At 49.3% G+C, this 13257-nt stretch overlaps 1 protein-coding gene across 1 annotated transcript in view; it reads right to left on the minus strand.

Annotated features, from left to right (window-relative positions):
• GAS7 (growth arrest specific 7) overlaps positions 1-13257 on the minus strand; it is a 138803-nt gene that overhangs the window by 10390 nt on the left and 115156 nt on the right. Inside the window, exons 13-14 of the mRNA XM_034790254.1 lie at positions 6815-6894; positions 2238-2336 (exon numbers count right to left, since the gene is read on the minus strand). Coding sequence (XP_034646145.1) covers positions 2238-2336; positions 6815-6894 — 179 coding nt within the window. The remainder of the gene's footprint in view (positions 1-2237; positions 2337-6814; positions 6895-13257) is intronic.

Raw genomic sequence — 13257 nt, forward strand, 5'->3', positions numbered from 1 at the left:
AGGGAATTCCATACAAAAATTACATTAAAAGAATTGTCAAACAGTTGTAAAATGAAGGACTCCAATCCCAGAATTAAGACTGGCTGTGCAACCTTAGTTTGGCCCCTTGTGTGGTTGCATTATGGAAAAGTATTTAACTGCATGATCAGGTACTATTATTTTCACAGGACACCTGCCTCATATGGTGCACGGGATGGATGTTAAGAGGCAGGGCTATGTAGTGAAGGAGGCTGTCCATAGCAGAAGATAGAAAGGATGCAGTGACTGTGGCAGTGAATTGCAGAAAGGGAAAACAGGAACATGTGTTTAAAGCAGTCTTCCTGGGACTTGTGAAATCTGGGTTCTTTCCTCGGCTCTGCAACAGAGTTCCTATGTGATATTAGGCAAACTACTTAAAATGAAAATTTTCAGAAGTGGCCACTAATTATGTGTTCCTATTTTGTGGGTGACCAGCCTGAGACATCTGAGGCTGATTTGCACTAGTGCTGAGCACTTGCAACTGCAACTGAATTCAATAGCTCAACAACTCAGAAAAATTGATCACCCAATCACTGTGGCACCCAAAATTACTGGGGACTTTTGCAGTTTGAGTTTAATTTCTCTGTGCCTCCTGTCCCCATTCATAAAATGGGGCTACTAGTACTTCCCTGCCTGTGAGGTGTTGTAAAGGTAAATTCATTAATGTTTGTGAGATTGAGATGCTATGGTGATGAGCACCACAGAAAGACCCTGAAGAAATAAAAACTGAGTGTAATGTTTAGATGGTTTGTAGTAATTGAGGCAAATGTTGAATACTGAGGATAAACTATATGATCATGCTGTGAATAAAATATGTAGTCATGTAATTAGAGAGTACCATAATGCATATGCACAAGGATCCAAATTAAGGTTGCACAGGCAGCTGTAACTCTGGTATTTCCTAACTTTTAGATGCTTGACTTTTCAACCATAATAACATTCTTTTAAATATTATCATGGGGTGACTGGCCCTTTAAGGAGAGTCACGGCCCAGTTTGCCCAGTGACTGCCTTCTGAAGGTCTATCTGGGAGTAATTCACTGTCCTAGGTGGCTGCTTAGTGGTTAATTAATAAACAAGCACCTGGAGCTAATAAAAAAGGCTACCTGAGTTTGGTTGGGGAAGCTGCTCTCAGAGAGAGGGGCTCCTGGAGAGAGGAGCAGTCCCAGAGAAAAGGTTCTCCCAGGGAAGGGACAAGAGCAGCCCAGGAGAATGAACTGGGCATGGGATCTCTTGGGGAGCCACTAGGGACTTACTCAGCAAAGAGCAGCATGGTCGGGGAAGAGTGGCAGCCAGCAGAATGCCCCGCAAAGGCCCATGCCCCAGGCAAGGAATTCAGCGTGCGAGTGCTCCATGGCTAAAGGGCCAGGATGTAAGACTAGTTACACCCAGAGGCAGAGGGTTTCCAGTGGAAGAGCTGACTGAAGATTTTGCTTATGCTTTGTGTGGTTCTTTTCTATTTCATAACAGACCCGCCGAAGAAGGTGCTCTGTGGTTCCCAAAGGCCTGCTTGGACTTGTTTATTGCCTTGGTAAGGGGAAACCAAGGCAGGGCTCACCCATGGCACTAAGCCTGCGCGCAGTGGAGAGCGCTGGGACAACCTGCACTATGACAATTATCAATATATGTTATGATGTATATGGCTATGATTGTATGATTTCTGTAATGTGAATATATAGCCCCAAATATATCACAATATACTGAATACCACGCACATCAGAATCCATACCACATATGCAAGTATTTGAAAAAGTGCCAGTTTTACAAGATTTTACATTTTGAAATAATTGTTGCTGTGATTGCCATCTTTCTTGCAACAATGAAGGACTGTGTGGAGCTGTGTGTGCTATTGGGAGAGTGAGAAGCATCTATCTAGGAGAGGTGTAAATTAAAGTAAGGGGCTGCTTTGCCTTATGCCTTCCTGTCAAGCACTTCTGAGCCACACCCTGCACCACAGGGCTTTCACGATGAAACCTTCCAGTGTACGTGCCCCTTCTGACCCACTTCTCTGTTCTTCCATTTGTCTCGCCCCCAGGCTCTGAATGTCTCTGGAGATACATGGTAGGTGCACAACCACAGACTCCCAAACTGGCACCACTTACATCTCAGTCTCCATTAGACAGTGGAATTTAGCACACTGTATACACAACCAGGCTGGAGTTCAGCAGAGCCTCACTACAGCTCTTGGACCAAAGGGACCTAAACAAAGAGTAGACTCACGCTTTGGTTGAACATGTCTGTCTCGTGCCGCAGCTGTGTGTACTGGCAAAGGTGCTGCCGAATCATTTCCACCCGCTCCACCTCCAGCCTTTCCAGCTCCTGTGAGAGAAAAATAGGCCCATATCTTGATCAGTGGCAGGCCCAGCGTAGGGTTTGCTAATGGTCAAAGTTCCCACCACTGGCGACAGCTGGGGCAGCTGCCCCAGGTCTGGGCTTCAGAGTCAGGCTGTGTGCACAGTGTCTCAGTAAGTACACTTAGTGCAGGAGCAGCAGCAGCAACAGCAGGTCTGGCCTGTGTCCAGTGCAGCTGGTGGGGGAACCAGCAAGGAACCAGTGCAGCAGGGAAGGAGACTTGTGCAGTTCCTCGACAATTCTGAACCTTGCCGAAGGTGAGAGTCCTTGGAGATGAGGAAAGGCAGGAACTACAGGATCTGTGGAGGGCTGCTGTCTCTGGAGGCAGGGGCAGGACAGGGACAAGGAGGCCCTGTTTCCTGGCTGCAGCTCTGCTTACTGTGCTGCTAGCTTCAGAAGTTACCCTGGAAGCACTGCTCTGGAGGCCTGGCAACATGGGTTATGCCCAGAGAGCTCATTCACTGGGGAAATGGCTATGTGTACAATAGCTTCCCATAACTCAGCCAGCCAGGAGTGGCCAGGAATGGACACAATCGAGATTTTAGTTGACTGTTAGTTCGGGGCCTATCCTTTTCTGCTCCCACTGAGGGTCAGCCTAGCCTCAGGCCACTGTGTTTCTTGGATTCTGATGATGTATCCAAGCCCCCTGAACGTGGTCCCTGCTTGCTTTTTGATGCTGCTGGGAGAGTTTGGCCTGTCAGACCTGTCAGGCCTTTAGACCAAGGAAAAAACATTCCTAGCAGCACCATCACATGCCTGCCAGGTTGGTTAACATAACATAAGAACATAAGAACGGCCGTACCGGGTCAGACCAAAGGTCCATCTAGCCCAGTATCCTGTCTACCGACAGTGGCCAATGCCAGGTGCTCCAGAGGGAGTGGACCAACAGGCAATAAGCAAGTGATCTCTCTCCTGCCATCCATCTCCATCCCCTGACAAACAGAGGCTACGGACACCATTCCTTACCCATCCTGGCTAATAGACATTAATGGACTTAACCACCATGAATTTATCCAGTTCTCTTTTAAACGCTGTTATAGTCCTAGCCTTCACAACCTCCTCAGGTAAGGAGTTCCACAAGTTGACTGTGCGCTGCGTGAAGAAGAACTTCCTTGTCTTTGTTTTAAACCTGCTGCCTACTAATTTCATTTGGTGACCCCTAGTTCTTGTATTATGGGAATAAGTAAATAACTTTTCCTTATCCACTTTCTCCACATCACTCATGATTTTATATACCTCTATCATATCCCCCCTTAGTCTCCTCTTTTCCAAGCTGAAGAGTCCTAGCCTCTTTAATCTCTCCTCATATGGGACCCGTTCCAAACCCCTAATCATTTTAGTTGCCCTTTCTGAACCTTTTCTAGTGCCAGTATATCTTTTTTTAGATGAGGAGACCACATCTGTACACAGTATGTTCTTATGTTAATTTGAAAGTAGTGTCTGTTGGTCCACACATGCGCTCTTGCTCCACCTCATGGTTTCATCCCAGGCAATAAAGGGCGAGGTGGACTGACCACGCCCTCAGTTCCTTCTCACCACCCCCCATGGTCCAAGTTGGAGCTGCTAGTATCCCCTCATCTCTCACTGACACACTCTTGGGTACGGCTTGGGAAGGACAGGCAGATACTGCACCTGGATCAACTGTAGACTTCTCCCAAGCACTAGAGACAGAGTTGGCACTTGTTGTTGACCAAGAATGAATGAAGGCAGAATGCGCAGATCTTGAACCCTGGCATCTTTGGAATAATTCAGTATCCATTTGTGGGTGCTGGGTTGGGAGGGGGGGACTGGTGAAAAAACGGATCCCCAAAGTCTCTTAATTCCCCAAATTAACACTAAAACCACTAGAACTACAAATAAAAACAATAAGAAAAACTCTGCACAATTCTAAAATTTTTTTTAAATGTGTCAGTGAGAGATGAGGGGACACTAGCAGCTCCAACTTGGACTGTGGGGGGTGGTGAGAAGGAACTGAGGGCGTGGTCAGTCCACCTCACCCTTTATTGCCTTGGATGAAACCATGAGGTGGAGCAAGGGCGCATGTGTGGACCAACAGACACTACTTTCAAATTCTTTGGCTCTGGACACATGTGCATGTGTAAACCCTCAGTGGAATACAATAGGGACCATCACTCAAAAAGGAACCAAACAAATCTTTGTGAGGAGGATCATGTGACTGATTTGCATGTGGATAAGGACACCTCTGTGCAGGAGCTGAAGGTATAATTTCCAGCTTGGACAGAAATACCCATAGTGGCTTTCATTGAGCTAGTGCACTATAAAGAGTGGTGTAGCTGCAGTGGCACGGGCAGTGGGACTGGCTAGCCACACCACATACAATTCCGCCCAGGGCCTAGGTGCAGCTAGCCCATCTTGCTGCTTGAGCAGTGGTGACTACATGTCTATTTTTAGTATGCTAGGTCAATCAAAAGTAGTGTATGTACATCTATCCAAGCTGGAAATTACATCTCCAGCTGCCATGTAGGCATGCCCTTAGACAGAAACTTCCCTGAGGACATTAAATAAAGAAAATTAAACAAAAAAAAAAAAAATCAAAATCTGAGTATTTGTTTCATGTGGAACTGAACTGCATTTCAGTCAAGAGTCTTTATGTGTATGAAGATACAGCCTTATGGGGACATTTCTCAACCTACTTTGATTTAAAACAAATCTTTCCTGTTGCTAGTTGGGCAGTGGCCTCAGTCTGCTGCTGCAGGACTTGTGAGCTCTATCAACTCCCCAGGAGTGAGAATCCTGCTCATTTACACCAGTGCATAGCAAGAGTCATTGCGCCGTGGAGGTCTATGGATTTGCCCCAGTGTAAATGAGAGACGAATCAATCCAGCCCCACATTAGGAGAGACAGAGAATTACTTACTGTCCGTCAATCTGCTTCCCTGAAGAGATCATCTCTCAGGATTTTCACTCACCCACCTGCCTCCCCTGGGAGTTAGTGAGCTTTGAGTGTTGAATGCTGGGTCTGCCCACTGGGCACTCAGTTCTGAATTGCTCAGCTCATTCTTTTGTATTTGTTTGAAGGAAAAAAATGGGTAGCTTTTTAATTGCCTGTCAGGAGAGCTCCTAGTTCCCATTCTTGAAAGGAACCGGCTGCAAACTTTAAAGCCCTTGAGGTACCACTGTTTGGAGCATGCCCATAGGGAGCATGTGAGGTGGATTGGAGAAGAGCCCTGGAGCCCACGTACAGGTGCTTCAGAAGGCCTTAAATTACTCCTGGGAGAATTATGCGCCACAGCGCAATGCAGAATTTTGCAGAAATTAACATGGTGTGCACAGAATTTCCTTTCCCCCACAGAAATGGGCTGCAGTGCTGCTAGCCACCACTAGGGGCTGCTGGACCCAGCAGAGCCCAGCTCGCACATAGAAGACACTGCTGAGGAGCTAGAGGGTTCCCAGTATGCCCTGAGGGAAGGAGAGGGTGGCACACAGGAAACTCCATGCAAGCCTTGGACGGAGCATCAGGCTTTTTCTCCTTCTGGATCCCTGGGCTCTGGAGGGGGCTTGTGGGTATCTAGGCTGGGGGGGGAGGGGGGGCGGTGGCTGGGCTCGGGGTGTGTGTGCGAATATCTGGGCCGGGGGCCCCCGGGGCTGGACTCTGGGGCGGGGAGGGGTTGTGGGTGTTTGGTCCCCTGGCTGGGCTCTGAGGGGGGGAAAGGAGGCAGAGAAACAGGAACTGGGTTGTCACAGGGGTTTCTTTAACTCTACTCCTGGGGGAATTTTTGTGTGTCTTTGTACTGTTACAGACATACTTGCTGACAGGAATTTTGAAATAAATTACCCAAATAATTGAAACTGGTATGATTATGTAGTGTTATTTTGACAAATAAAATTTGCAGAATTTTGCAGAATTTTAAAATATTAGGCGCAGAATGCCCCCAGGAGTACTAAATACATAAATGCCAGGACATTTCCCACGAGTAACCCTGGAAGTATGAGCCCCAAGAGTGAGAGATCTGTGATATGATGCCTTCAGAGAAGCAGAATTACCAGCAATTATCTCACACTATGTGCTGGGGATACTTATGTGCTAAATTGCAAAACCATGGGATAAAAAATGATTGCAAACATTATTAATTTATAAATGTACTCACAATTTAGCATGCATCTTTTACTGCTCTGCCCTCTTCCCATTACCCCACTTTTCCTGGCCTACTGCCACCATTTCTAACACCCAAGCAGCTTCAAATTACTGCCCTTTTACACTCAGACTGCGAGGAAAATGTTTTCTTTTTTCCTCCCCAAATGACACTATGCTTGATTTATTGGATGAGCAATATAGTGGCAGGTTAAAGTCTGTTATCTCTTCTGTGGCTGTAAATAGAGAGATACTAGGGTGAGCAACATGATAGATTATCTTGTAGGGCTTTCGTCACAAGGAGAAATAAAAAAAGAGCAGTATTAGAAACACAAAATGCTACTGATACATACCAGAGTGCTGGTCACCATTTCTTCAAACCACTTGGATTGGGCTTGATTATAAAGATCCACACAACGCATCAGGTCATCTCCTGGAAAGATCAAGATATCAGTAAGTCATCCTCCTAGTCCTCATAAAGGAATGGAGTGGGAAGTGACAGATTACTTTTCATTTATAGTCATACATTTGAAGGCCAGAATTGACCATTAGGTCATCTAGTTTGACCCCCTGCACAGAACAGCCATAATTTCCGGATGAACTAGAGCACATCTGTATTAGATTTGTTATGTGCAAACAGAAAACAATCTCACCATATACTCAGTGCTAGAAAAAGGCCAGTTAGCCAGTTTCCCAAAGCTGAAAACATTTATTAGCAAAACTAAGTGGGTGGGTGGGTGGGCGGGACGGATTTACACATAAAAATGTGAACGATAATTGGGACTCCTTTAAAAACATTTTACTAGGTGCCAAAAAAGCCACAATTCTGCAGTCATGAAAGAAGGCAACTTCAGTTCAAAATACATCCTGGTTAAGATGAAAAGTGAAAGCAGCAATAAAAAGTTTAAAACAACAACTTATGACAAACTGAAACTAGGAGAATTTGAAAAAAAACGGTTACTTACCTTCTGTAACTCTTGTTCTTCGAGATGTGTTGTTCACATCCATTACACATTAGGTGTGCACGCGCCACGTGCACGGACGTCGGAAACTTTTTCCCTTAGCGGCTTCCGTCGGGTCGGCAGGGTCCCCCCCCTCCTGCCAGAGCAGCGCCCCGCTCTAGGGTATATATATCCCTGCAGACCCGACCCCTTCGGTTCCTTCTTGTCGGAGACTCCGACAGAGGGAAAGGAGGGTGGGAAGTGTAATGGACGTGAACAACACATCTCGAAGAACAACAGTTACAGAAGGTAAGTAACCGTTTTTTCTTCTTCGAGTGATTGTTCACGTCCATTACACATTAGGTGACTCACAAGCTTACCATTGGAGGCGGGTAGGAGTCAAGGTATAACTGATTGTAGCACAGCCCTGCCAACCACTGCGTCCTCTCTGGCCTGATGGTGGATCGCGTAGTGGGCTGTGAACGTGTGCACGGACGACCAGGTGGCCGCTTTACAGATTTCCTGGATCGGAACCTGCGCCAAGAAAGCCGCCGAGGACGCTTGGGCCCTAGTCGAGTGAGCCCGGATCTCTGGGGCTGGTACGTTGGCGAGCTCATAACACATGCGTATACAACGCATAAACCATGCTGACGAGCACTGTGTCAAGATAGGCAGGCCTCTCATACGTTCCGCAACGGCAATAAACAGCTGAGGTGTTTTGCAGAACGACCTGGTCCGCTCCAGGTAAAACGCCAATGCCCTCCGAACATCGACTGCATGCAGGCTGCGGTGGCTAGGGTTCGCATGGGGCTTAGGGAAGAACACTGGTAGACAAATGTCTTGCCCCATGTGAAACTGCGAGACCACCTTTGGAAGGAATTTAGGGTGCGGCCTTAGTTGCACCTTATCCTTATGGAAAACTGTATAAGGGGGTTCCGAAGTGAGGGCCCTCAATTCCGATACCCTCCTGGCCGATGTGATGGCCACGAGAAACGCCACCTTCCACGAGAGGTGCATGAGGGAGCAAGCGGCTAGGGGTTCAAAGGGGGGCCCCATGAGCTTAGTTAGGACTAGGTTCAGACTCCACGCAGGGACTGGTGGGCGCGAATAGGGAAACACCCTCTCCAGTCCCTTGAGGAATCGGGCTACTGTGGGGTTGGAGAACACTGACACTCCCAACTCCCCCGGATGGAACTCCAATATGGCAGCCAAATGCACTTTAATCAAGGCGGGGGCGAGCCCTTGATGCTTGAGGTGCAGTAAGTAGTCCAGGATTGATGGAACTGAGGCCTGCAGAGGCTGTATGTGCTGAGGCTCGCACCAGTGGGAGAACCTCTTCCATTTGGCCAGGTAGGTCGCTCTTGCAGAGGGCTTCCTACTACCAAGGAGAATTTGCTGTACCTGGTGAGAGCACCTGTGTTCCGCATCGTTCAGCCAGAGAGATACCACGCTGTGAGATGTAGCGACGATAGGTTCGGGTGGAGCAGGTGACCCCTGTCCTGTGTGACTAGGTCGCGATGGAGGGGGAGAGTAATCGGGTTGGCTATGGACAATTCCAGCAGGGTTGTGAACCAATGCTGTCGTGGCCATGCCGGGGCGATGAGGATGATTGTCGCCTTGTCCCTGCGGGTCTTGAGGAGGACCTTGTGGATGAGCGGGAATGGAGGGAAGGCAGACCCCAGGCTCCCTCCCCATGGAATCGCGAAGGCATCTGCCAACGACCCCGGGCTGAGGTTCTGGAAAGAGCAAAACTGAGGGCATTGCCTGTTGTCCTTGGTGGCGAAAAGATCCACCCGGGGAAACCCCCACCTCTGGAAGATTGAATGCAGGACATCCTGCCTCAAAGCCCATTCGTGCATGTGGTAGGATCGGCTGAGGCGGTCTGCTAACCTGTTTTGGATCCCTGGGAGATACGTTGCGATTAGATGGACCAAATGGGCTATACAGAAGTCCCATAGACGGAGCGCCTCGCGACAGAGGAGAGAGGACCGGGACCCGCCCTGCTTGTTTATATAGAACATGGCGGTAGTGTTGTCCGTCAGAACTGCCACGCTGTGACCTTCTATGGTGGCGTGGAAGGTCTGACAGGCGAGGCGAACCGCCCTCAGCTCCTTCAGATTGATGTGAAGCAACCTGTCTTCCCTGGACCACAACCCCTGGGTCCGCAGTTCCCCCAGGTGCGCCCCCCAACCCAGATCCGATGCATCTGTTACTAACGTCAGAGTGGGTTGTGGGGCAGTGAAGGGGATCCCTTCGCAAACCTGCTGTTGATCGAGCCACCAGCGGAGGGAGCTCAACACCCGAGCTGGAATTGTCACCACCAGATCCAAGGGGTCTCTGCTGGGGTGGTATGCTTGGGTAAACCACAGCTGCAAAGGTCTGAGCCTTAGGCGGGCATGTCTGACTACGTGAGTGCAGGCTGCCATGTGTCCCAGGAGCTGCATACAGCACCTTGCCGTAGTCGTGGGAAATTTCTGGATGGAGCTTACGACCCCTTGAATTGCCAAGAACCGCGACTCTGGGAGACTTGCCCGCGCCGTCACCGAGTCCAGGACTGCACCTATAAAGTCCAGTCTCTGCGTGGGAGTTAACGTGGACTTGGGCACGCTGACCAGTAGGCCGAGCCTGCCGAACATCTGTAAGGACAGCGTCACGTGGGAGCGGACCTCGGCCTCCGACCTGCCCGCGATGAGCCAGTCGTCCAAGTACGGGTACATGCACATCCTTCTCTTCCGAAGGAAGGCTGCTACCACGGACATGCATTTCGTGAACACTCGCGGTGCCGATGCTAGGCCAAAGGGCAGGACCGTAAACTGAAAATGGCGCTGGTTGATGGTGAAGCGCAGGAACCGCCGGTGGGCCGGGTTGATGGCGATGTGAAAATACGCATCTTTCATATCGAGGGCAGCGTACCAATCCCCCGGATCCAGGGATGGGATAATAGTTCCAAGGGAGACCATACGGAAACGCGTTTTGACCAGAAACTTGTTTAGTCTGCGCAGGTCCAAAATGGGACGGAGGCCCCCTTTTGCCTTGGGAATCAGGAAGTACCTGGAGTAGAATCCTTTTCCCCTTAGGTCTGGTGGGACCTCTTCCACTGCTCCCACTGTGAGGAGGGTCTGCACCTCCTGCATGAGAAGTTGCTCGTGAGAGGGGTCATAGAATCATAGAATCATAGAATATCAGAGTTGGAAGGGACCTCAAGAGGTCATCTAGTCCAACCCCCTGCTCAAAGCAGGACCAATTCCCAGCTAAATCATCCCAGCCAGGGCTTTGTCAAGCCGGGCCTTAAAAACCTCCAAGGAAGGAGACTCCACCACCTCCCTAGGTAACGCATTCCAGTGTTTCACCACCCTCCTAGTGAAATAGTTTTTCCTGATATCCAACCTGGACCTCCCCCACTGCAACTTGAGACCATTGCTCCTTGTTCTGTCATCTGCCACCACTGAGAACAGCCGAGCTCCATCCTCTTTGGAACCCCCCTTCAGGTAGTTGAAGGCTGCTATCAAATCCCCCCTCATTCTTCTCTTCTGGAGACTAAACAATCCCAGTTCTCTCAGCCTCTCCTCATAAGTCATGTGCTCCAGACCCCTAATCATTTTTGTTGCCCTCCGCTGGACTCTTTCCAATTTTTCCACATCCTTCTTGTAGTGTGGGGCCCAAAACTGGACACAGTATTCCAGATGAGGCCTCACCAATGTCGAATAAAGGGGAACAATCACGCACATCCAGAGTTCATGGCCCTAGTGGACGAAGGGATGGCGGTGGCCAAAACTTCGTTGCAGGCCTCCCTTGACTCCGCTGACGCAGCGGCTAGGACAATCGCGTTAGGGATAGTGATGAGCCGCTCGGCATGGTTACAGGCTTCAGGCCTTCCGCCAGAGGTGCAGACCACCCTGCAGGACCTTCCGTTTGAAGGGTCAGGCTTGTTTTCAGACCAAACGGACCCCAGGCTACATAGCCTCAAGGACTCGCGAGCGACCCTAAAGTCGTTGGGAATGCATACCCCGGTGACACAGCGGAAGCCCTTTAAGCCCCACCCACCACAGAGGCAGTACCACCCTCGCCCTCAGCACGAACTGTACCACTGTCGTGGCAGGGATAACAGGCGGAGACGCAACAATACGCCTAACCAAGGCCAAGGTCATGGCCAGGGCAAGCCGCAGCCAGGAAATAAACCAGGCTTTTGAAGTTACGCTCGAGGACAGTGTACCACATCCCATTCCGGGTCCACCTCTATGTTTCAAGGACTGTCTGTCCCATTTCTACCGTGCATGGTCGCGCATAACATCGGACCGCTGGGTCCTGCGCACAGTGAAGGCGGGCTATACCCTCCAGTTTTCCTCGCCCCCTCCCTTCCATCCCCCTTCCCCGTCCCTCTTCAGGGAGGAAGCACAAGCAGGAGAGCGCAAGAGGGGAGGACTCCTGTCTCATGCTGAGAAAGAGGGACGATCATTGAGTTATCTTAAGTGTCTATACACAAATGCAAGAAGCCTGGGAAACAAGCAGGGAGAACTGGAAGTCCTGGCACAGTCAGGGAACTATGATGTGATTGGAATAACAGAGACTTGGTGGGATAACTCACATGACTGGAGTACTGTCATGGATGGATATAAACTGTTCAGGAAGGACAGGCAGGGCAGAAAAGGTGGGGGAGTTGCGTTGTATGTAAGAGAGGAGTATGACTGCTCAGAGCTCCGGTATGAAACTGCAGAAAAACCTGAGAGTCTCTGGATAAAGTTGAGAAGTGTGAGCAACAAGGGTGATGTCGTGGTTGGAGTCTGCTATAGACCACCAGACCAGGGGGATGAGGTGGACGAGGCTTTCTTCTGGCAACTAGCAGAAGTTGCTAGATCGCAGGCCCTGGTTCTCATGGGAGACTTTAATCACCCTGATATCTGCTGGGAGAGCAATACAGCGGTGCACAGGCAATCCAGGAAATTTTTGGATAGTGTAGGGGACAATTTCCTGCTGCAAGTGCTGGAGGAACCAACTAGGGGCAAAGCTTTTCTTGACCTGCTACTCACAAACAGGGAAGAACTAGTAGGAGAAGCAAAAGTGGATGGGAACCTGGGAGGCAGTGACCATGAGATGGTCGAGTTCAGGATCCTGACACAAGGAAGAAAGGAGAGCAGCAGAATACGGACCCTGGACTTCAGAAAAGCAGACTTTGACTCCCTCAGGGAACAGATGGGCAGGATCCCCTGGGAGAATAACATGAAGGGCAAAGGGGTCCAGGAGAGCTGGCTGTATTTTAAAGAATCCTTATTGAGGTTGCAGGAACAAACCATCCCAATGTGTAGAAAGAATAGTAAATATGGCAGGCGACCAGCTTGGCTAAACAGTGAAATCCTTGCTGATCTTAAACGCAAAAAAGAAGCTTACAAGAAGTGGAAGATTGGACAAATGACCAGGGAGGAGTATAAAAATATTGCTCAGGCGTGCAGGAGTGAAATCAGGAAGGCCAAATCACACTTGGAGTTGCAGTTAGCAAGAGATGTTAAGAGTAACAAGAAGGGTTTCTTCAGGTATGTTAGCAACAAGAAAAAAATCAAGGAAAGTGTGGGCCCCTTACTGAATGAGGGAGGCAACCTAGTGACCGAGGATGTGGAAAAAGCTAATGTACTCAATGATTTTTTTGCCTCTGTCTTCACGCACAAGATCAGCTCCCAGATTGCTGCACTGGGCAGTACAGCATGGGGAGAAGGTGACCAACCCTCTGTGGAGAAAGAAGTGGCTCGGGACTATTTAGAAAAACTGGATGTGCACAAGTCCATGGGGCCGGATGCGCTGCATCCGAGGGTGCTAAAGGAGTTGGCGGATGAGATTGCAGAGCCATTAGCCATTATTTTTGA

This window comes from Trachemys scripta, chromosome 14 (genome assembly GCF_013100865.1).
Source record: "Trachemys scripta elegans isolate TJP31775 chromosome 14, CAS_Tse_1.0, whole genome shotgun sequence".
NCBI classification, from domain to species: Eukaryota; Metazoa; Chordata; order Testudines; family Emydidae; genus Trachemys; species Trachemys scripta.